At 45.4% G+C, this 26730-nt stretch overlaps 1 protein-coding gene across 1 annotated transcript; it reads right to left on the bottom strand.

Annotated features, from left to right (window-relative positions):
• On the bottom strand, window positions 1-24938 carry LOC115135984 (protein yippee-like 1). Its single transcript, XM_029671267.2, has 5 exons — window positions 24770-24938; window positions 7197-7476; window positions 3993-4036; window positions 3746-3854; window positions 1-3242 (listed from the first exon to the last, which is right to left on the bottom strand). Exons 2-5 carry the CDS (start codon window positions 7302-7304, stop codon window positions 3153-3155), a joined length of 351 nt encoding a protein of 116 aa, XP_029527127.1. The 5' UTR covers window positions 7305-7476; window positions 24770-24938; the 3' UTR covers window positions 1-3152.
• Window positions 24939-26730: the final 1792 nt, after the last annotated feature.

Below are 26730 nucleotides of genomic sequence, written 5' to 3' on the forward strand. Positions count from 1 at the left end.
TGACTTTAAAACAGTTACAGAGTTTAATGGCTGTGAGGATGCATCAACAACATTGTACTTACTCCACAATACTAACCTAAATGGCAGAGTGAAAAGAAGTTTGCGTGTACAGAAATATTCCAAAACATGCATCCTGTTCGCAATAAGGCACTAAAGTAAAACTGCAAAAAATGTGGCAAAGAAAGGAACTTTTATGTTCTGAATACAAAGCCTTATGTTTGTGGCAAATCCAACAAGACATCACTGAATATCACTTCATATTTTCAAGCATGGTGGTGGCTGCATCATGTTATTGGTATGCCTGTCATCAGCAAGGATTAAGATGTTTTTTTTGTTTAAAAATAAACAGAAAAGAGCTGAACACAGGTAAAATCCTAGAGGAAAACCTTCTTCAGTCTGCTTTCCAACAGACACTGGAAGACAGATTCACCTTTCAGCAGGACAGTAACCTAAAACACATGTACTGTATACCAAGACGTTGCTTACCAAGACGACATTGAATGTTCCTGAGTGGCCTAGTTACAGTTTTGACTTAAATCGGCTTGGAAATCTATGGCAAAACTTGAAAATGGCTGTTGAGCAATTATCAACAAACAACTTGACAGACCTTGAAAAATTTTAAAAAGAATAATGTGCAAATATTGTACAATCCAGGTGTCTTAGAGACTGACCCCAAAAAACTCTTGGCTGTAATCGCTGCCAAAGGTGATTCTAACATGTATTGACTCACTTATGTAAATTAGATGTTTCTGTATTTCATTTTCAATAAATGCGCAAACATTTTTAAAAACATGTTTTCAATTTATCATGATGGGGTAGTGTGTATGTGTGTGTGTGTGAATATGGGTAAGAAAGAAATATTGAATCCAGGTTCAACAAAATGTGTAATAAGTCAAGGGGTATGAATAATTTCTGAAGGCACTGTATGTACAATACAATGACCCTGGTTGCCAGATCTGTTTCTGTTTTAGCCAGCTCATTTGTGGTTTTTATTTATTTTATTTAACTAGGCAGGTCAGTTAAGAACTAATTCTTATTTACAATGACGGCCTACCGGCGAACAGTGGGTTAACTGCCTTATTCAGGGGCAGAATGACAGATTTTTACCTTGTCAGCTCGGGGATTTCATCCAGCAACCATTCAGCTACTGGCCCCATGCTCTAACCACTAGGCTACCTGTGGTTGTTGTCATCTCAAAAGCCAAAGGGGTTGGCTAAAGTACAAGACTAGCAACCAGGCGAGTATAAAACATACTCTGGCCTCTGTTTCAGATCAATCAAATGAGAATCTTTATTGAGTCTCCATACTGTATATTTCCATCAATTTTCCTTCCTTTGCAAAATACTTTTTTTCTTATTTTTTCTCTCTCCAAATAGTAAAAAAGTAGGAAATCTAACTGTCCAAGGGGCCCCAAGACAGACAGCAGAGCATAGACTAAAATAATCATCAATTGAATAAATAAAACATTGAATATGGCTATTTACATGGTGTAATACTGTTTATCATTACATAATAATGCACATGTTCATAGTGAATATACAGGTATTAACATTGTAATTGTCGCAACCAAACAATGCATTATCTCACAGAGAAAGGCCAAGGTTCGACAGTGGCTCTCGGCCAATCACAATCTTTCATTCGGCAACTTCCTGATACTAGCAATCAATCGCAAGGTCCATTGTTTGGTCAACTTATTGTTGATGGGAGTCTTTGGTTGTTGTGCTGGGATGTGTGACACCCTCTGATTGGGTATTCTGTGGCTTTTGATTGGTTCTCCTGTTCCAGACTGTAGAAAGTCCATTTTAAATGTTGTAATTCTCAAATCTTATCAAATCAACAACAAAACAAAGCAAGGAGGCAGTGGAGGATGCAGACCCAGGTAAACAGAGAACCACCAGTTCACAACCATCAGTCTGTGTGAGGTGCGTGTTAGAAGTTGCAGCCCTAGGATCAGCTTTCCCTCTCCATATCCTAACCTTAACCTCTGGGGGATGGGGGGTGACACAACACTGACTTCAGATCAGCGTCTAGGAAAGGGGCACTTCACATGCCTAATTTCCTCATCAGTTTGGATCACCTTCATGTCTGCATTGCTTTGAGACTGAAAAGAGCTACGGGTGCTAAACCCCCCCCCCCCGGTCTCTTTACCAAGTTGACATGTAAACCTTGTGCAATCTGGGTTCCTCTCACACACTGCCATTACTAAAACATTCACAGAGGGTGGTAATAGCACACTCAGATTGGCAAAGGGATGACAACTTGAATGACACCTCCTTTTTAAGATTGCTACCATTGGAAGTGAGGGGGGAACCAACAAAGCTACTACCTTTTAACAAAGGGGAAAAAGGGGATTGTCCCCAAACAATACCAAATAAATTAACAAATATATCCATAGCTTAAACACATGCTCAAATAAAAAAACTAAGAACAGCAAAGATTTGTTTTTCAGATGAACAATCAAGCAGTATTAGATTTATGACAATCTGTTTCAAACTCAATCCCGAACGATAAGGTGCTGATTTGGTTGAAAGGAGTTTTGGACGATTTCAGGCTTCAAGAAGTCTGGTGATTCTGGTTGGTTGGTGTCTTCTATGAGTCTGCCCATCATTGAGATCCTATACAATGATTCTAATTCCTAATTCAATGGAGTCCATTGAAACATAGTAACCAAAAAATGCATTAATGTGGAAGGATCCATGTAGGGTAGTGAGGGTGATTGCAGGTAAAAAACGGAATGTTGAACAGAATTTCACCTCATTGTAGGGTTAGTGGGTCTTGGGGGGTTGGAGGGGTCCATTCTTGTCTGTCCATTACCATGGTCATTGTTCATCTCATTCATCCCCCAGAGAGACCATAACCTATGACCTATAACCCTTAACCTGTGGGCTCCTGTCCACCCTGAGGCCTGGAAAAGCTTCAGCATGCAGAGTGAATACAAACACGCGTCTCTGTGCAACTGTGTGTGTGTGTGTTTGTGCATATCTGTATATGCTTTAGACTGGAGATTATCATTCTGGTAAACACACATGCACGCACACTCGCGCACACACACCATTACACCTGTGTATTGTGGGAGTACATGAGCTGTGTCTCAGGTGAATAGGGCCATGTGGATGAGCTAGCAGTAAACCTTAGGGGTTAGGTAAGCCCCCTCAGTCCCAGCCATTGTCCTTGATCATGTGGGCCAGCTCGATAATGAACTTCCCCTCCTTGTACTTCTGACTGCTCTCGAAGGCATGCTCCTGCAGAGAGAAAGAGAGACACACTGGAGCATTGTCGTGAATGTGAACAGTGTGATTTTCTATCTGGGGTAATCTCCCTTTCTTGTTATTTTATACGTAATCCTAATAAAATACGTAGTGTGCGTGTTTGTGCGTGTGACGTAGAGTGCTTGTAGGTGCATATGCATGGGTGAGAGTGTGTGTGTTTGTGTGCTTATCATCCCCCTGTTTATGGGTGTACTAGGTCAACAACAGCACTTTTGGCCCCTTGACAGTGCTGGAGCATTAGGCCTCGTGGAGGATATTAATAACATCACACAGATGGCAACACCATAAAACACTACAAGGCCACGTACCACCGGGTCTCTCTCACTGACCTCCACACACCCACATAGTTACCCCACAAAGCGAAGCCAGGGACACCAGCAATGTGGAGCATTTGTTTATCATGTCTATAGATGTGTTATACACCTGCATGTCTAGAGATCTGTTTGTGGGGGATTACTATGGAATTAGCTACTTACGTATTTCCAGCCCAGCGTGGTTTTACAGTTTTCACAGTAGATATCAGCCACCGCGTGAAGCCCTGTCAACAGAACCCTCTCTTCTGCTGGTCCACACCCCACATTCACCCTGAGACGGAGAGCAACAGGAGTGTGATAAATGGAGAGAAAGGTGAAGAAAATCAAATGTAAAAAATAGAGAGGGGTGGCAAAGTGATAAAATGGGAGTTTGATTTGGAGAATAATAAAAATAGGCTCAGGTACTTACACTGAGTTGAAGAGGTAAGCTCGACCTTGACTTCCTTGGAAGGACTGGATGAGAGACAAAGAGAGAGGGAGAACAGGATGAGAAAAGTCACAATCCTATCACGGGAGTAGACATTAATGGTCTGTTGTTTTTTTCCACCTGTTTTCCACAGCGATGCTAGCATCAAGGCAGACACATGGCATCACTCACGTTCCTAAAACAAAGGTATCCCATTCTCTATTCCATTAAATCTCATTGATATGCTAACATGGTATTGTTTTTCCACTTATATGGTATGTACCGTACATACCTACCTATACCGTACGTACCTACCTAGCCACTTATATGATATGTACCGTACATACCTACCTATACCGTACGTACCTACCTAGCCACTTATATGATATGTACCGTACATACCTACCTATACCGTACGGACCTACCTAGCCACTTATATGATATGTACCGTACATACCTACCTATACCGTACGTACCTACCTAGCCACTTATATGGTATGTACCGTACATACTTACCTATACCGTACGTACCTACCTAGCCACTTATATGATATGTACCGTACATACTTACCTATACCGTACGTACCTACCTAGCCACTTATATGATATGTACCGTACATACCTACCTAGCCACTTATATGATATGTACCGTACATACCTACCTATACCGTACGTACCTACCTAGCCACTTATATGATATGTACCGTACATACCTACCTATACCGTATGTACCTACCTAGCCACTTATATGGTATGTACCGTACATACTTACCTATACCGTACGTACCTACCTAGCCACTTATATGATATGTACCGTACATACCTACCTATACCGTACGTACCTACCTAGCCACTTATATGATATGTACCGTACATACTTACCTATACCGTACGTACCTACCTAGCCACTTATATGATATGTACCGTACATACCTACCTATACCGTACGTACCTACCTAGCCACTTATATGATATGTACCGTACATACCTACCTATACCGTACGTACCTACCTAGCCACTTATATGATATGTACCGTACATACCTACCTATACCGTATGTACCTACCTAGCCACTTATATGGTATGTACCGTACATACTTACCTATACCGTACGTACCTACCTAGCCACTTATATGATATGTACCGTACATACCTACCTATACCGTACGTACCTACCTAGCCACTTATATGATATGTACCGTACATACTTACCTATACCGTACGTACCTACCTAGCCACTTATATGATATGTACCGTACATACCTACCTATACCGTACGTACCTACCTAGCCACTTATATGATATGTACCGTACATACCTACCTATACCGTACGTACCTACCTAGCCACTTATATGGTATGTACCGTACATACTTACCTATACCGTACGTACCTACCTAGCCACTTATATGATATGTAACACACATACCTTTAACCTATATCAATTCAAGCTTTTAACGACAACGTATTTTCAACAACGACAAAGGAGTTCATAGGAGACACATAATACAAGCCTTTTGATAGGCCGAGTCAGAGTTCTGCCCTACCATATGGCCATAGAAAAAACAGCCCTGAGGGAGAAGGCTTTACGATTGGCTGCTTTTGCCAAGCTGGTAGTGTGTGTCGCAATGTGACATGTGTGTAGCTCCGTAGCCACCAGGAGCCTGGGTGGATCTGTGTGGTGTGTATGGTGGGGGGATGGATCTCTGGTGTGTAGTGTGGGGGATGGATCTCTGGTGTGTAGTGTGGGGATGGATCTCTGTGGTGTAGTGTGGGGGATGGATCTCTGGTGTGTAGTGTGGGGGGTGGATCTCTGGTGTGTAGTGTGGGGGATGGATCTCTGGTGTGTAGTGTGGGGATGGATCTCTGTGGTGTAGTGTGGGGGATGGATCTCTGGTGTGTATTGTGGGGGATGGATCTCTGTGGTGTAGTGTGGGGGATGGATCTCTGGTGTGTAGTGTGGGGGATGGATCTCTGTGGTGTAGTGTGGGGTATGGATCTCTGTGGTGTGTATGGTGGAGGGATGGATCTCTGTGGTGTAGTGTGGGGGATGGAGCTATATGGTATGGGGTGGTCCTATGTAGCTCAGTTGTTAGAGCATGGAGCTTTACAACGGCAGGATAGTGGGTTTGATTCCCAGACCAGGACCACCCATAAAATGTACGTACGCATGACTAAGTCGCTTTGGATTTGACAGCGCTGATGTGGTAGTGTGGTACTGTGGCGTGTGGTGTAGTGTCATGTATGGGGTGGTGTGGAGCTGTGCTGTATGTGTGGTGTTTGGTGTGGAGCTGTGTTGTGGCTATGTTCCATGCTATCTAATATATTGTAGATAAACATGAAGCCTCTATGGTTTAACACACACACATGCACACATTTTCTCCTACAAACTCTCCTTTCTTTTTCTCACTCTCTCTCTGGCTTTCTCACACAGACACACATTACACACAAAATCATCCACCCACACACACATGCAATCATTGCCCTCTTTATTTTAGTCTGACATAAAAACATGCTGCTTCCATGGAAACTGTGTGTTTGCAGAGTGAACACAGTCAATCTGCTTTGATGTGCTGCTGGCTTACACTAAAAGCCCACTAGTGTCTATGAAAAGCTGTGTGTGTCTGTGTATTAGGGAGCTTTGTGGCCTGGCCTCTCCATCCACCCGGGGATATTACCCATGATGCTCTAGTCTAGAGAGTTCCAGGAGGTGACAGTAATATGATGACCTCTCTCGCCCCTCTCTTTTATGGTTTGATCTCGCTCTCATTTCCTTCGTTATTTCTCTCTTGCAGTTGCACACAAAGCTAAATGGATTAAGGGCTTTTCCTTGATCCTGACATGTGTTAAGTAATTCAGGGCCGTTACTGTGTTAATGACCACAACAACTGGTGGAATAAAGTGAACCCGGGTCAACCTGGTGGAACACGATGAATGTCCAATGTTATCGTAAGCAAATGAGCAAATGGAAGCAATCGCGTTGAGACAGAATCTAGTCTCGGTCAAATGCAACCACACACACACACACACACACTAAGGCCCTGCAGTAGATGCTAGGAAGTGTGCCAGCATAAGGATTTACAGCTGTTAAAATATGGGGTTTAACTACAACTGCAGAGCTCCTCTGCTATGCAGCTTCATACACATGACATAGCTGCCCTGTTCACAAATGTACTTCAACTTTTTTGTCCTTGTCGAAAAAGCCTACCTTGGAGATGAGCTCGTCATGGTTGGCCAGGTGAGCTCGACAGTGGATGCAGCTGTAGGTACGGTGGCAGTTGGGCAGGTAGGCCTGGAAGGTCTTGGAGCGCGTCATGATGACAGTTGCCTGGGAGACAGCGGCGGTTTCAGGGGCGACGGCGTTGCTGTTGCTGGGCGAAGTATGGGGGCGGTGCAGGAAGGGGCTGCCGGCCCAGGACGGCTCGCAGGGGAAGCACCGCAACACACAGGTGAGGGCCGTGGTGGGGCGCGGGGTGGGAGGCACACACCTGGGGGGGGGCACTTTAATATGGATCCACGATAACAGATCATGTTTATCGTCAAGGCACAGAAATATTTTGCGTTGAGAATGCCAAATATGAATATTACACACATGCATAAACGCACACAGACACAATGATCCAGACCTACACTCCACGGAGTGGGAAAATCATTTTGAAAAAAGCCAGTTCATTGACCCAATCTTTCCATCGAGTCTTACTTGAGGCTCTCTCTTATTAAAGAATGGTGGAAAGTGTTTGTGAATTATTACCCAATTCAATACAATGCCCTCCACCAGGAGTGTGTAGCTAAATGTATGGAAGTGTCCAGGAGTGTGTAGCTAAATGTATGGAAAGAGGAGCTGAGGGAAGAAAAGGTGTGTAGGACAGGATGTGTATGCAGTAGTGGCAGAGCTACGGGCCTCAGTGGCCTGCTACTGTTCCAGCACCAAAATGGTCAACATTGATGTACATTATCGTGTTTTTTATGTACTCATATCTCACAACATAGTTTTTCTTAGAATACTTTTCCATTTTCGCTGGTGTTGCACTTTTGAATAGCTCTGGAATGATATCCACCTGTACAATGTTAGCAGTGGCTTTGAATGCTAAAACAGGCCTAATTAAAACATAACCTGCTGTACACACGTCATATGTGAACCTTTCTGCATTTTGAATGTTCTATATCTTGAAAACATCATTTCTGACATTAAAAACATTTTGGGACTGTATCATCAGTGGACTAATGAAACAAATACCAAAATATAGTTTTTGAGTGGTCAACGTCAATATACCAAGCACATTGAGAAAAGGAACTGTCAGGGAAGCAAAAAGAACATGATAAGAAGAGATCTTAACCTTGCTAATTGAATGAGAGGAAAGATTTGTTGAGCTAATCAAACATATGGCAGAGTGGTTAGCCTCGCTCGCTCGCGTACACACACACACACACACACACACACACACACACACACACACAGGCGATTGATTAGATGCTGTGATCAGAGGGTTGTGACATCAGCACCACAAAGGCTAAAGTGGCAGAGCCAGTGCTGAAGAGATAACAGACAAGCAGAAATGGAGGAAGGGTACACTACTGCTGTACTGTACCCACTTATCACACCATTTGTCACAACCACTGATCGCGTGCTTTGACATGCAACGTGATTAAAAAGGTAGTCTGCTTCATAGCAAAATAGCATTCCAACTACCCTCGACAAATAAAAACATGCCAAGCTTTTTCATAGGTCTACATTTCACCTGGTCTGACTACAAGACAACAGCAAGAAGGAAGCAGACAGACTCGTAATTCAGACTCATGTAAGGTTTCCAATTTGTAACATTTTTGGGATGACTCTTTGGATGATTCCATCCTGTGAAGAAGGGCTACCACATTTCCCCCTCTGGCCACATAAACAATGGCCGTGCCCGTATTTTGTCCATTACAGGGGCCCTATACTGTTAGTGCACACTAGCCATACAGAGGGAGTCCAGAATGCTCACTCCTGTATCTCTACTCAGCAGTTCGCGCTAGGTAAGCGGCTCATGCCATGTAAGCCTGCTGTAAAGCCTGCTGACTAAGGACCTAGGGCCTGGCACAATATGTAGGGGGCACCCACCACCCTCTGAGAGAAGAATGGAAGTGCTGAGCTATCTCTCTCTCTCTCTGGGCAAGGGTCACCGCCATGGTGGCCAGTCAAAGTGACAACAGCCATGACACTAAGGTCCACTGTTACCTCTGAGCTGACACGGTGTGTGTGTCTTTGTGTGTGTGTGTGTGTACCATTCCAAATGGCCACTCAATCAGTCAAGCGCAATCTCAAATGATTAAAGGCGCTAGCTGTATCAGTCGAGCCTGTTCAAATAAACACACATCGCCTTTTGACGGAATCAAGCTTGGGATTACAAACGTTCATTTACTGTGACCACCATTGATATGAAAAAGGAACTGTGCCCATAGATACCTAATGTCTAATCATTGCCATCCTGCCCATTCAGAAACCCCAATCAATAACTTATAGCTTAGTCTAACCATGTCAGCCCGAGAAGAGAAAAATGACACCCATCTCCAAACAAAAAGAGGTTGGCTGGGCTGTAGAAGCCATACATTGCCAGCTTTGTCTGTGGGCAACAACTGCAGCACCTCACACAGACTGCACGTGTGTGTGTGTGTGTGTGCGTGCATGTGTGTGTGTGTGTATGCGGTGTGGGCAGGCATCACTAGCTATTCTCTACCCTAACAAGCACAAATGACAGACTCCATCCTTAATGTCTTCCCTCTGGGCAAAACCAATGAAAACAAAAACAAGCCTCTACACGGTTCATTAACGGAGCCTTGATAACAGGTCTACCTTCACCCCAGCAAAGCGGTTAAAAATAAACGCACATATCAAAAGATGAAAGACTGAAACAACAGCCAGACAGCAAAGATAAGAGATGACAAGCTATCATGGTGAGGTCGTTTCAAATAGGCCTAAAAACTAACCCAGCAACCATTTAAATAGTCTGGAAATGACTGCCTGGCTACCAATGAGCCCCAGTCATCCAACCATCCCATGTAGGATCTGGATTCATCTACTATAGGCCCTATGTAGCGACACCTCACCCTCCACTGCCCTCACCCACACCGTCTGGCCAGGTAGGACACCCCCTTCTCCCAATCCACATCTAAAACCTACATTCAACACAGGACGGCGACTCCGACCAATATTCACAAGTCACTGAAGGAGACACCTCTCCATGGGGAAGGATATTCTCCATTGTCCTTCATGATTTCAGATCACCCAGGAACACCCCCAGTGGAGAAGGGCCCTCTCCCTCTTCATCCCCCCTTTTCAAATTGAGATTACAGACTGCAACCAAATCGCCGCCATTGAATAACAAAGGAACTAGCCTTGGTGGAGGTTGCATCAAATGGTCCTCTGTCAATGGCAGGGCCCTTCATGTTTGCACAACAAAAGAGATGTTGCAGACTGTAGGATCTGGAGGACACCAAGGAACCAGAATGCTATAGTGAGAAGAGAATGAACCTTACCAAAAACATGCTTATTATTTTGAAGGAGTGAGACTGTTGAAACAGCATCATTCATCTGAGATATAATGATCTGACACATGTTGTCATTAGCTAATACAACAAAGGCACGTGCCCTGGGAACGGAGATGAGGCTGACATGGCATGAGTGACGGTCATTAGAAAACACAGGGGTCGGAAAAGAGAATGAAAGGGTGTGAGAGAGATCATCTAAAAAAGGGCAGGCAAAACGAGGACAGAGATGGAGAGAGAAACGAGGACAGAGATGGAGAGAGAAACGAGGACAGAGATGGAGAGAGACACGAGGACAGAGATGGAGAGAGAAACGAGGACAGAGATGGAGAGAGAAACGAGGACAGAGATGGAGAGAGAAACGAGGACAGAGATGGAGTGAGACACGAGGACAGAGATGGAGAGAGAAACGAGGACAGAGATGGAGTGAGAAACGAGGACAGAGATGGAGAGAGAAACGAGGACAGAGATGGAGAGAGAAACGAGGACAGAGATGGAGAGAGAAACGAGGACAGAGATGGAGAGAGAAACGAGGACAGAGATGGAGAGAGAAACGAGGACAGAGATGGAGTGAGACACGAGGACAGAGATGGAGAGAGAAACGAGGACAGAGATGGAGAGAGAAACGAGGACAGAGATGGAGAGAGACACGAGGACAGAGATGGAGAGAGAAACGAGGACAGAGATGGAGAGAGAAACGAGGACAGAGATGGAGAGAGAAACGAGGACAGAGATGGAGAGAGAAACGAGGACAGAGGTGGAGAGAGAAACGAGGACAGAGATGGAGAGAGAAACGAGGACAGAGATGGAGAGAGAAACGAGGACAGAGATGGGAGAGAAACGAGGACACAGATGGAGAGAGAAACGAGGACAGAGATGGAGAGAGAAACGAGGACAGAGATGGAGAGAGAAACGAGGACAGAGATGGGAGAGAAACGAGGACAGAGATGGAGAGAGAAACGAGGACAGAGATGGAGAGAGAAACGAGGACAGAGATGGAGAGAGACACGAGGACAGAGATGGAGAGAGAAACGAGGACAGAGATGGAGTGAGACACGAGGACAGAGATGGAGAGAGAAACGAGGACAGAGATGGAGAGAGACACGAGGACAGAGATGGAGAGAGAAACGAGGACACAGATGGAGAGAGAAACGAGGACACAGATGGAAAGAGAAACGAGGACACAGATGGAGAGAGAAACGAGGACAGAGATGGAGAGAGAAACGAGGACACAGATGGAGAGAGAAAAGAGGACACAGATGGATAGAGAAACGAGGACAGAGATGGAGAGAGAAACGAGGACACAGATGGAGAGAGAAACGAGGACACAGATGGAGGGAGAAACAAGGACAGAGATGGAGAGAGACACGAGGACAGAGATGGAGAGAGAAACGAGGACACAGATGGAGAGAGAAACGAGGACACAGATGGAAAGAGAAACGAGGACACAGATGGAGAGAGAAACGAGGACAGAGATGGAGAGAAACGAGGACACAGATGGAGAGAGAAAAGAGGACACAGATGGATAGAGAAACGAGGACAGAGATGGAGAGAGAAACGAGGACACAGATGGAGAGAGAAACGAGGACACAGATGGAGGGAGAAACAAGGACAGAGATGGAGAGAGAAACGAGGACAGAGATGGAGAGAGAAACGAGGACAGAGATGGAGAGAGAAACGAGGACATAGATGGATAGAGAAACAAGGACAGAGATGGAGAGAGAAACGAGGACAGAGATGGAGAGAGAAACGAGGACAGAGATGGAGAGAGAAACGAGGACACAGATGGATAGAGAAACGAGGACAGAGATGGAGAGAGAAACGAGGACAGAGATGGAGAGAGAAACGAGGACAGAGATGGAGAGAGAAACGAGGACAGAGATGGAGAGAGAAACGAGGACACAGATGGATAGAGAAACGAGGACAGAGATGGAGAGAGAAACGAGGACACAGATGGAGAGAGAAACAAGGACAGAGATGGAGAGAGAAACGAGGACAGAGATGGAGAGAGAAACGAGGACAGAGATGGAGAGAAACGAGGACACAGATGGAGAGAGAAACGAGGACACAGATGGAGCGAGAAACGAGGACAGAGATGGAGAGAGAAACGAGGACACAGATGGAGAGAGAAACAAGGACAGAGATGGAGAGAGAAACGAGGACAGAGATGGAGGAGAAACGAGGACAGAGACGGAGAGAGAAACGAGGACAGAGATGGAGAGAGAAACGAGGACACATATGGAGAGAGAAACGAGGACACATATGGATAGAGAAACGAGGACAGAGATGGAGAGAGAAACGAGGACACAGATGGGAGAGAAACGAGGACAGAGATGGAGAAACGAGGACAGAGACGGAGAGAGAAACGAGGACAGAGATGGAGAGAGAAACGAGGACACAGATGGATAGAGAAACGAGGACACATATGGAGAGAGAAACGGGGACACAGATGGAGAGAGAAACGAGGACAGAGATGGAGAGAGAAACGAGGACAGAGATGGAGAGAGAAACGAGGACAGAGATGGAGAGAGAAACAAGGACACAGATGGAGAGAGAAAAGAGGACACAGATGGAGAGAGAAAAGAGGACACAGATGGATAGAGAAACGAGGACAGAGATGGAGAGAGAAACGAGGACACAGATGGAGGGAGAAACGAGGACACAGATGGAGGGAGAAACAAGGACAGAGATGGAGAGAGAAACGAGGACAGAGATGGAGAGAGAAACGAGGACAGAGATGGAGAGAGAAACGAGGACATAGATGGATAGAGAAACAAGGACAGAGATGGAGAGAGAAACGAGGACAGAGATGGAGAGAGAAACGAGGACAGAGATGGAGAAACGAGGACACAGATGGATAGAGAAACGAGGACAGAGATGGAGAGAGAAACGAGGACAGAGATGGAGAGAGAAACGAGGACACAGATGGATAGAGAAACGAGGACAGAGATGGAGAGAGAAACGAGGACACGGAGAGAGAAACAAGGACAGAGATGGAGAGAGAAACGAGGACAGAGATGGAGAGAGAAACGAGGACAGAGATGGAGAGAGAAACGAGGACACAGATGGAGAGAGAAACGAGGACACAGATGGAGCGAGAAACGAGGACAGAGATGGAGAGAGAAACGAGGACACAGATGGAGAGAGAAACAAGGACAGAGATGGAGAGAGAAACGAGGACAGAGATGGAGGAGAAACGAGGACAGAGACGGAGAGAGAAACGAGGACAGAGATGGGAGAGAAACGAGGACACATATGGATAGAGAAACGAGGACAGAGATGGAGAGAGAAACAAGGACACAGATGGGAGAGAAACAAGGACAGAGATGGAGAGAGAAACGAGGACAGAGATGGAGAGAGAAACGAGGACAGAGACGGAGAGAGAAACGAGGACAGAGATGGAGAGAGAAACGAGGACACAGATGGATAGAGAAACGAGGACACATATGGAGAGAGAAACGGGGACACAGATGGAGAGAGGAACGAGGACAGAGATGGAGAGAGAAACGAGGACACAGATGGAGAGAGAAAAAGAGGACACAGATGGAGAGAGAAACGAGGGCACAGATGGATAGAGAGAAACGAGGACACAGATGGAGAGAGAAACGAGGACACAGATGGAGAGAGAAACGAGGACAGAGATGGAGAGAGAAACGAGGACAGAGATGGAGAGAAACGAGGACAGAGATGGAGTGAGACACGAGGACAGAGATGGAGAGAGAAACGAGGACAGAGATGGAGTGAGAAACGAGGACAGAGATGGAGAGAGAAACGAGGACAGAGATGGGAGAGAAACGAGGACAGAGATGGAGAGAGAAACGAGGACAGAGATGGAGAGAGAAACGAGGACAGAGATGGAGAGAGAAACGAGGACAGAGATGGAGTGAGACACGAGGACAGAGATGGAGAGAGAAACGAGGACAGAGATGGAGAGAAACGAGGACAGAGATGGAGAGAGACACGAGGACAGAGATGGGAGAGAAACGAGGACAGAGATGGAGAGAGAAACGAGGACAGAGATGGAGAGAGAAACGAGGACAGAGATGGAGAGAGAAACGAGGACAGAGGTGGAGAGAGAAACGAGGACAGAGATGGGAGAGAAACGAGGACAGAGATGGAGAGAGAAACGAGGACAGAGATGGAGGAGAAACGAGGACACAGATGGAGAGAGAAACGAGGACAGAGATGGAGAGAGAAACGAGGACAGAGATGGAGAGAGAAACGAGGACAGAGATGGAGAGAGAAACGAGGACAGAGATGGAGAGAGAAACGAGGACAGAGATGGAGAGAGAAACGAGGACAGAGATGGAGAGAGACACGAGGACAGAGATGGAGAGAGAAACGAGGACAGAGATGGAGTGAGACACGAGGACAGAGATGGAGAGAGAAACGAGGACAGAGATGGAGAGAGACACGAGGACAGAGATGGAGAGAGAAACGAGGACACAGATGGAAACGAGGACACAGATGGAAAGAGAAACGAGGACACAGATGGAGAGAGAAACGAGGACAGAGATGGAGAGAAACGAGGACACAGATGGAGAGAGAAAAGAGGACACAGATGGATAGAGAAACGAGGACAGAGATGGAGAGAGAAACGAGGACACAGATGGAGAGAGAAACGAGGACACAGATGGAGGGAGAAACAAGGACAGAGATGGAGAGAGAAACGAGGACAGAGATGGAGAGAGAAACGAGGACAGAGATGGAGAGAGAAACGAGGACATAGATGGATAGAGAAACAAGGACAGAGATGGGAGAGAAACGAGGACAGAGATGGAGAGAGAAACGAGGACAGAGATGGAGAGAGAAACGAGGACACAGATGGATAGAGAAACGAGGACAGAGATGGAGAGAAACGAGGACAGAGATGGAGAGAGAAACGAGGACAGAGATGGAGAGAGAAACGAGGACAGAGATGGAGAGAGAAACGAGGACACAGATGGATAGAGAAACGAGGACAGAGATGGAGAGAGAAACGAGGACACAGATGGAGAGAGAAACAAGGACAGAGATGGAGAGAGAAACGAGGACAGAGATGGAGAGAGACGAGGACAGAGATGGAGAGAAACGAGGACACAGATGGAGGAGAAACGAGGACACAGATGGAGCGAGAAACGAGGACAGAGATGGAGAGAGAAACGAGGACACAGATGGAGAGAGAAACAAGGACAGAGATGGGAGAGAAACGAGGACAGAGATGGAGAGAGAAACGAGGACAGAGACGGAGAGAAACGAGGACAGAGATGGAGAAACGAGGACACATATGGAGAGAGAAACGAGGACACATATGGATAGAGAAACGAGGACAGAGATGGAGAGAGAAACGAGGACACAGATGGGAGAGAAACGAGGACAGAGATGGAGAGAGAAACGAGGACAGAGACGGAGAGAGAAACGAGGACAGAGATGGAGAGAGAAACGAGGACACAGATGGATAGAGAAACGAGGACACATATGGAGAGAGAAACGGGGACACAGATGGAGAGAGAAACGAGGACAGAGATGGAGAGAGAAACGAGGACAGAGATGGAGAGAGAAACGAGGACAGAGATGGAGAGAGAAACAAGGACACAGATGGAGAGAGAAACGAGGACAGAGACGGAGAGAGAAACGAGGACAGAGATGGAGAGAGAAACGAGGACACATATGGATAGAGAAACGAGGACAGAGATGGAGAGAGAAACGAGGACACAGATGGAGAGAGAAACAAGGACAGAGATGGAGAGAGAAACGAGGACAGAGATGGAGAGAAACGAGGACAGAGACGGAGAGAGAAACGAGGACAGAGATGGAGAGAGAAACGAGGACACAGATGGATAGAGAAACGAGGACACATATGGAGAGAGAAACGGGGACACAGATGGAGAGAGAAACGAGGACAGAGATGGAGAGAAACGAGGACACAGATGGAGAGAAAAGAGGACACAGATGGAGAGAGAAAACGAGGGCACAGATGGATAGAGAAACGAGGACACAGATGGAGGGAGAAACGAGGACACAGATGGAGAGAGAAACGAGGACAGAGATGGAGAGAGAAACGAGGACACAGATGGAGAGAGACACGAGGACACAGATGGAGAGAGAAAAGATGGAGAGAGAAACGAGGACACAGATGGAGCGAGAAACGAGGACAGAGATGGAGAGAGAAACGAGGACACAGATGGAGAGAGAAACAAGGACAGAGATGGAGAGAGAAACGAGGACAGAGATGGAGAGAGAAACGAGGACAGAGACGGAGAGAGAAACGAGGACAGAGATGGAGAGAGAAACGAGGACACATATGGAGAGAGAAACGAGGACACATATGGATAGAGAAACGAGGACAGAGATGGAGAGAGAAACGAGGACACAGATGGAGAGAGAAACGAGGACAGAGATGGAGAGAGAAACGAGGACAGAGACGGAGAGAGAAACGAGGACAGAGATGGAGAGAGAAACGAGGACACAGATGGATAGAGAAACGAGGACACATATGGAGAGAGAAACGGGGACACAGATGGAGAGAGAAACGAGGACAGAGATGGAGAGAGAAACGAGGACAGAGATGGAGAGAGAAACGAGGACAGAGATGGAGAGAGAAACAAGGACACAGATGGAGAGAGAAAAGAGGACACAGATGGAGAGAGAAAAGAGGACACAGATGGATAGAGAAACGAGGACAGAGATGGAGAGAGAAACGAGGACACAGATGGAGGGAGAAACGAGGACACAGATGGAGGGAGAAACAAGGACAGAGATGGAGAGAGAAACGAGGACAGAGATGGAGAGAGAAACGAGGACAGAGATGGAGAGAGAAACGAGGACATAGATGGATAGAGAAACAAGGACAGAGATGGAGAGAGAAACGAGGACAGAGATGGAGAGAGAAACGAGGACAGAGATGGAGAGAGAAACGAGGACACAGATGGATAGAGAAACGAGGACAGAGATGGAGAGAGAAACGAGGACAGAGATGGAGAGAGAAACGAGGACACAGATGGATAGAGAAACGAGGACAGAGATGGAGAGAGAAACGAGGACACGGAGAGAGAAACAAGGACAGAGATGGAGAGAGAAACGAGGACAGAGATGGAGAGAGAAACGAGGACAGAGATGGAGAGAGAAACGAGGACACAGATGGAGAGAGAAACGAGGACACAGATGGAGCGAGAAACGAGGACAGAGATGGAGAGAGAAACGAGGACACAGATGGAGAGAGAAACAAGGACAGAGATGGAGAGAGAAACGAGGACAGAGATGGAGAGAGAAACGAGGACAGAGACGGAGAGAGAAACGAGGACAGAGATGGAGAGAGAAACGAGGACACATATGGATAGAGAAACGAGGACAGAGATGGAGAGAGAAACAAGGACACAGATGGAGAGAGAAACAAGGACAGAGATGGAGAGAGAAACGAGGACAGAGATGGAGAGAGAAACGAGGACAGAGACGGAGAGAGAAACGAGGACAGAGATGGAGAGAGAAACGAGGACACAGATGGATAGAGAAACGAGGACACATATGGAGAGAGAAACGGGGACACAGATGGAGAGAGGAACGAGGACAGAGATGGAGAGAGAAACGAGGACACAGATGGAGAGAGAAAAGAGGACACAGATGGAGAGAGAAACGAGGGCACAGATGGATAGAGAAACGAGGACACAGATGGAGAGAGAAACGAGGACAGAGATGGAGAGAGAAACGAGGACACAGATGGAGAGAGAAAAGAGGACACAGATGGATAGAGAAACGAGGACAGAGATGGAGAGAGAAACGAGGACACAGATGGAGAGAGAAACGAGGACAGAGATGGAGAGAGAAACGAGGACAGAGATGGAGAGAGAAACGAGGACAGAGATGGGAGAGAAACGAGGACAGAGATGGAGAGAGAAACGAGGACAGAGATGGAGAGAGACACGAGGACAGAGATGGAGAGAGAAACGAGGACAGAGATGGAGAGAGAAACGAGGACAGAGATGGAGAGAGAAACGAGGACACAGATGGATAGAGAAACGAGGACAGAGATGGAGAGAGAAACGAGGACACAGATGGAGAGAGAAACAAGGACAGAGATGGAGAGAGAAACGAGGACAGAGATGGAGAGAGAAACGAGGACAGAGATGGAGAGAGAAACGAGGACACAGATGGAGAGAGAAACGAGGACACAGATGGAGCGAGAAACGAGGACAGAGATGGAGAGAGAAACGAGGACACAGATGGAGAGAGAAACAAGGACAGAGATGGAGAGAGAAACGAGGACAGAGATGGAGAGAGAAACGAGGACAGAGACGGAGAGAGAAACGAGGACAGAGATGGAGAGAGAAACGAGGACACATATGGATAGAGAAACGAGGACAGAGATGGAGAGAGAAACGAGGACACAGATGGAGAGAGAAACAAGGACAGAGATGGAGAGAGAAACGAGGACAGAGATGGAGAGAAACGAGGACAGAGACGGAGAGAGAAACGAGGACAGAGATGGAGAGAGAAACGAGGACACAGATGGATAGAGAAACGAGGACACATATGGAGAGAGAAACGGGGACACAGATGGAGAGAGAAACGAGGACAGAGATGGAGAGAGAAACGAGGACACAGATGGAGAGAGAAAAGAGGACACAGATGGAGAGAGAAACGAGGGCACAGATGGATAGAGAAACGAGGACACAGATGGAGGGAGAAACGAGGACACAGATGGAGAGAGAAACGAGGACAGAGATGGAGAGAGAAACGAGGACACAGATGGAGAGAGACACGAGGACACAGATGGAGAGAGAAAAGATGGAGAGAGAAACGAGGACACAGATGGAGAGAGAAACGAGGACAGAGATGGAGAGAGAAACGAGGACAGAGATGGAGAGAGAAACGAGGACACAGATGGAGAGAGAAAAGAGGACACAGATGGAGAGAGAAACGAGGACACAGATGGAGAGAGAAACGAGGACACAGATGGAGAGAGAAACGAGGACAGAGATGGAGAGAGAAAAGAGGACACAAGATGGAGAGAGAAATGAGGACACAGATGGATAGAGAAACGAGGACAGAGATGGAGAGAGAAACGAGGACAGAGATGGATGATGTGTTCCATAGGTAGCTTCATTTGGGTGGTTTTAAAACTACCTATTAAGAGGTTGATTTATTTATTTGCCAGTTAGGTTGCTATTTCATCATAATGACCTTAAGTCAGATGACAATGAAAAGTCCAAAGGAACAGAGATGTTACTGTGGGTAAAGATAGCTACCCATTCACCCCACTGCCAACTTAGTTGAATTGATTTAGAGTAGAGAGAAATAAAGAGAATGGAAGACTGCAGTAGGATGAGGGAAAGATAGAGACATGATAAAATGATAAATAAATAAAGGAGAGAGTTGGAGAAGCAGGTCAGTGGCAGCAGTAGTACTGGTGTCAGGTGCTTGTGAGTGTGACAGTATACAGCTACATGGCCAGACTAGGCTGCTGCTGTATGTAGGCCAGCCACTCCATCACCAGACTGCACATACGGCTCCCAGTAACTCGGCACTGCTAGGCTACCACTGCTAGGCTACCACTACTAGGCTACCACTGCTAGGCTACCACTACTAGGCTACCACTACTAGGCTACCACTGCTAGGCTACCTATCATTCAGTAGCAGAGCAGCAGACCCACAGGGGGCAAAGCAAAGCACAGGGTCTGGCCAGACAGACAGTCAGGGGGCTGGGCCACTGAGGGATGGCTGGCCGATGACGTCGGCGGAGGATGGATACACACACACACATTGACATGCATGTAGGTCTACATTGGCCTGCACACATTTTGACATGCACAATACACACACACACATTGATAGAAATACACATAGAAACACACACCATGCACAAGCACACACACTCATCACATACGCTGCAGCTACTGTTTATAATCTATCCCAGGGGTAGGCAACCCTGATCCTGGAGTGCCACAGGCACTTCCTATTTTTAATTTAACCGACCTGAAAAGACTAGGTGTGTTGAATTTAGGCAATCACTGAACTGATCAATTAGCTCAGTTGGTCAGGTGTGGTGCCTTGTTAGAACAAAATCCTATAGTACCTGGGCCCTTCCAGGAACAGGGTTCCTACTCCTGATCTATTCTGTTACCTATTCACTTTAACCCTACTTACACTACATGGCCAAAGGTATGTGGACACTTGCTCATCAAACTACTCATTCCAAAATCATGGGCATTAATATGGAGTTGGTTGCCCTTTGCTGCTATAACAGCCTCCACTCTTCTGGGAAGGCTTTCCACTAGATGTTGGAACATTACTGCAGGGACTTGCTTCCATTCAGCCACAAGAGCATTAGGGCACTGATGTTAGGCGATTAGGCCTGGCTCGTAGTCGGCGTTCCAATTCATCCCAAAGGTGTTTGGTGAGGTTGAAGTCAGGGCAATGTGCATGACAGTCAAGTTATTCTACGCCGATCTCGACAAACCATTTCTGTACGGACCTCGATTAGTGCACTGGGGATTTATCATGCTGAAACAGGAAAGGGCCTTCACTAAACTGATGCCACAAAGTTGGAAGCACAGAATCCTAGAATGTCATTGTATGCTGTAGCGTTAAGATTTCCCTTCACTGGAACTAAGGGGCCTAGCCCGAACCATGAAAAACAGCCCCAGACCATTATTCCTCCTACAACAAACTTTACAGTTGGCACTATGCATTGGAGCAGGCAGCGTTCTCCTGGCATCTGCCAAAACCAGATTCTTCCGTCGGATGGCCAGATGGTGAAGCCTGATTCATCACTCCAGAGAATATGTTTCCACTGCTCCAGTCCAATGGTGGCGAGCTTTACACCACTCCAGCCAAAGCTTGCCATTGTGCTTGTGTGCGGCTGCTAGGCCATGGAAACCCATTTCACACAGCTCCCGACGAACAGTTCTTGTGCTGACGTTGCTTCCAGAGGCAGTTTGGAACTCAATAGTGAGTATTGCAACCGAGGACAGAGGATTTTTACACTTTACGCGCTTTAGCACTCGGCAGTCCCGTTCTGTGAGCTTATGAGGCTCCCGAGTGGCGCAGCGGTCTAAGGCACTGCATCTCACTGTTAGAGGCGTCACTACAGACCCTGGTTTGATCCTGGGCTGTATCACAACCAGCCATGATCGGGAGTCCCATAGGGCGGCGCACAATTGGCCCAGCGTCGTCCGGGTTAGGGGAGGGTTTGGCCGTCATTGTTAAATAAGAATTTGTTCTTAAATGACTTGCCTAGTTAAATAAAGGTTCAATAAAAATGTATTATAAAACACCACTTCGTGGCTGAGCCATTGTTGCTCCTAGACGTTTCCACTTCACAATAACAGCACTTAGAGTTGACAGGGGCAGCATTAGCATGGCAGAAATGTGACACACTGACTTGTTGTAAAGGTGGCATCCTATGATGGTGCCAATTTGAAAGTCACTGAGCTCTTCAGTACGGGCCCTTCTACTGCTGATGTTTGTCTATGGAGATTGCATGGCTACCTACCTCAATTACCTTGTAGCCCTGCACATTGACTCAGTATTAGTACACTGTGTATATAGCCAAGTTATCATTAACCATTGTGTATTTATGACTTTTTTCTATTATTTTTCTCTCTGCGTTGTTAGGAAGGGCCTGTAAGTAAGCATTTCACTGATAGTCTACACCTGTTGTTTACAGAGCATGTGACAAATAACATTTGATATGATTCCCAGTTGATATGTGGTGGTAGTCTATTATTACCACGGATTTTCAGGTCAATCAGATCCTGTTCAAAACGTAGACATGGAATGTACCACATCCTTCACAACACAGGACAAACTCCTGAATGTGTGGAGGGGGTGTAGAACGTTCTGCTAATGTCCCAGCTGGTGTGAAGGACTGGCAGGAAATAGGTGTGACCAGCTGGATAGAACGTGTCAACATCCCCGCCATGCTCTCTCACTCCATTTATTAGCATTAGGTGAATGAAAGGGCCAATGCAGACAGCTGGTCTCTGAATTGATTCACTGCCATATGAGGACCCAGCAGTGTCTTTTGAATAGCACTCTTTCTACACACACAAGATGCTATGAAGCGGTGAAGAAGATACACACTAATATCATATCCAGTTGGGGTCTATTGACTTGTACGGTGTTCTGTTGCATATGTGATGCGCATTAGGGTATGTATACTATACCGGCGTTACCTCACGCAACCCTACCAAGATGCAAAGTATGGAGTTAAACACTGACTGAATATACAACACTGTAGGCTGTTCAGGGGGAATGGACATTGAATTGTAAGATTCTTGACTATGAGTATCACCAGCTTGACTGTGTTATACCTGTCCTGTATGCTCTGATTGTTTTAGTCTCTGTTGTGGCGATTGAATGGAAAAGTGAGCTACCGTACTAACCTCAGTCTAGCCATACACAGCCATTCGTATGCAGACTGACTGAGAGAAAGCCTCCTACTCAGAAGGCCCTGGGGCTCACAACAACACTCCCACACAGCTATATCTCTGTTGCACTGCTTCATGTCCTGGCACAGACTTCATGACAAACACTAGGATTTTGTGCTTACAATTATTTAAAAGGCTGTTTTTTGTCATAGTACTGAGTGGCTAAGAAAGAGGTGACAAACATTGAGCGCTTGACAATATCAAGTGATTCATCTGCTGTGTTCCATAGGTAGCTTCATTTGGGTGGTTTTAAAACTACCTATTAAGTGGTTGATTTATTAATTTGCCAGTTAAGGTTATGACTAAATAGGAACCTAAGCAGTAGCAGTGGATGGGTAAAAATCAACAGGGAAGCCAAGCACCCTTCTTGTAGAGAAACACCAATGCCATCCTCCTCTCTTTCATGTCTATCACGCTATCACAGTACACACTTTTATTTTTTGTTATCTTAGGCTACGTGGCTAAAATGCTTGCTCGCTAGCCTAACTTCCATTCATGGGCAACATTAGCTAGCTAACATTAGCCTTCTACATCTAGCTACATTTTGAACGTCCATCCTCTCAGGCCAGGGGCACAACAATGTATGAATTAATGGTTGGATCAGAATTGTCGTTATAATCATTGGCCAGTACGGAGAATTAAGGAAAACCACAATTCCAAATCCCTATCTACATCCATAGCTAATTTAGGAAAGGGACCATTTTAGCTAGCTAGACACCGGAGACCAATAACACAATGAGATGCAACAATTCAAGTTGTTTCTGTTAATGACATATGCTCTCAAAGCGATTTGATCGGATAGAGCCAAATCCAAGCCGGCTTCCTTTGACACTTTTCTTTCTGCCAGGACCATTCAGTTGTGCTCGCTCAGTTTAGCTCAATGCTGACTGGAAATACTGTTCTATTTTTGGGGTCAAGGGAGGCCAAATGCTCCCTGGCTTCGCTATGGCAGGCAAAAATGTAATATTCGTTTGGACCAGATATCAGATAGATGGCCTACACGTAAGGGAGACAGAAGGGCGCTGTTTCGCACACTCGGATGATAATGAAATGTCGAACTGAACAGAGATGTTACAGTGGGTAAAAATAGCTACCCATTCCCTCTCTGCCAACTCGGTCAAGCTGATTTAGAGTAAATTAGATCTATGAGACTAATCAAGGGGAACCAGCTGTCATCTGTTTATGTGGCCCACCATAAAACTGGATTCACTATTTTGGTATGGTTTTGTAGGAATGGAGAAAAACGATAGAGCCCTCACTGGGCTATGAGGTCACTGAAAATCAATAGGAAAGATTGACATCAGGTATTGTCGAACCTTTGACAATGACATCGATGTTACAATGTTACAACCATAGAATTAGGAATTATAATACAACCACTAAAAGATGGTAATATTTTGAATAGCTGTTAAAACAACCAATTTAAGCCTGTCAATTATATTAATGTGGCAGAAGTAATGAAAAATGATTTTCAACATTGGACAAAACTGTCAAAAAAAAGGCAGAGCCTATTTAATTTCATAACGCATTCCTTTTTGCAACTTCCACTTCAATCGCGCGTTTTAGGGTAGACGACAGTGAAGCGGTGGTGCAGAATACGCCACTGCCAACTTTGTGTAATCTAAACCAGCGCATCCAGTGCCACTGCGGACATTCGACATCAATTCCACTCGCATCATAAACTACACCCGCAGGTTATACACCAAGCATGGTCGGTCAGAAATGTTATTGTGTAATTGTTGTAAAATAGTTCTAATCATGTCTCAGGCCCCGTTATGAACTTTCGGACAAGATGCAATCCGTTTTAAACCTACCTGTACAGTTGTGCAATAACAATAAGCATTGACTGTACCTTTGAATAGAGAAAATTCAATCGTCGCCTCTTGTCCTTTGCAGATCACAACTTTGTGTTGCAAATCCTGCTCATTCTGTTAAAGGGTTTTCTTCTACGCGTTGACTTCAAGCCTCGATAAACAGAGGATGTTAATCGGATACTGACTGTAGAGCGCACGGTTTAAATTGAGCAAAGACAGTACCCCGTCTAGGGCAGACTGACATTCAAGGGAACCAATCAATGTAACATTACAGCATAGCAACATTGTTCCCATTGGCCACAGATGGTAATGCGGATGACCAATCGTTGCGCGGTGAGCATCAAGTGCCTACTTTCTTTTACACCCGCAACATTGGGTGCCTACTGTACGTTGTGCAGTAGTGAACCACATGCGTGGCGATCATAGACAGAAGTTCTTTGCACACTTTGGGCCTCAGTAAGTAACGTTAGCCTACCAATTTACCAAACAACATGGACAAATTTCAATATTCTCCATAATTACAGTCATGGTAGAAAAGCAAATAGGTCTACATACATTATGCTACTCGCTGTATATTATCTATATCTATATATATATACATATATTTATATATATATATAGTCACGTTACCCCTACCTACGTGTATAAATGACCTCGACTGACCTGTATCCCCGTACATTGCCTTGGTACAGACATCCCCTGTATATAGTCTCGTAATTGTTATTTTATCGTGTTTATTTAGTAAATATTTTCTTAATTCTATTTCATGAACTGCTTGTTGGTTAAGGACTTGTAAGTAAGAATTTCACGGTCAGGTCTACACTTGTTGTATTTGGCGCATTGATTAGAGCAAACCTTGTACCTGCAGAACCATATATTAATGTTAAGCATTATAATAAAAGCTGGAAGTATGCATGACCATGCCATACATACAGCACTGAAGGACACAATTAAGGAAAGACCAAATATACATAAGAAGCATTGGAAATGACAGCGTTATTTAAACTTTTGCAGGGGAAATAATTACTTTCTGTTAGGGGGCCATGTAGAGAATTCTCACACCACACTCGAGAACTTGGTTAACTGCGACATCTAGTGGGTAATGCTGTGCCTTAGTTGATAATTCAGTGGCTAGGGTTCCAGTAGCCCAAAATAAGCCTCATCATGGCTAGAAAGGATCCAGCTTCTGTCAAATGTGCGTGTTTAGCTAACCCTAACCCTTTTCCCAATTATCTTATCCTAATACGTAAATTCTAATCTGCTATGAAATGTCAAATATGACGTTAATTCGACAAAAGCCGCACCCTTTCTAGCCATGACCAAGTTCCATGGCAGAAATCAGCTAGAGGGTTCGGAACAGTGACCACTTCATATGCATACCAATATTCCGTTATTATTCGGATACTCAATTATTGTGTTTTTGAGTTGACAAACATACCCCGTTTACAATAACTTAAAAAATGTTGTATCCCGGTTATGAGAAACCCGATAAAATGCCTGGAATATGCTGATCTAAAGACGGGATACTGTGGCATGTAAACAAACATCTTATTCTGTTTACTGTTGTTTTTTCGGTCTGCGCAGTCTCAGTTTCGCATATCATTGTGGTTGTGTGATGTTTTCATCTGATTGTCAAACAAATCACTTAAAAAAGTAGGCTACTTGCGCAGTTCGATCCACAACAATAATAATTAGTTTACTACTGGCTACGTTCACCTCTAATTTAGACACATTTATGCTTATAATTTCCGACATTTGGTAGGCCATACTATAATTTCCGACATTTGGTAGGCCATACTATAATATCCGACATTTGGTAGGCCATTTGTTTGTCAACTATAGTTTGATACATGCAGCTTCTCTTATTTCATATTTGTTTGTCAACTATAGTTTGATACATGCAGCTTCTCTTATTTCATAACATCTTGCTCCAGAAGACTAAATAAAGTAGTGCTCACTAGAATACTAGAATACTGTCACTAGAATATTGATAACATGC

This window comes from Oncorhynchus nerka, linkage group LG10, assembly GCF_034236695.1.
Source record: "Oncorhynchus nerka isolate Pitt River linkage group LG10, Oner_Uvic_2.0, whole genome shotgun sequence".
Lineage (NCBI taxonomy): Eukaryota > Metazoa > Chordata > Actinopteri > Salmoniformes > Salmonidae > Oncorhynchus > Oncorhynchus nerka.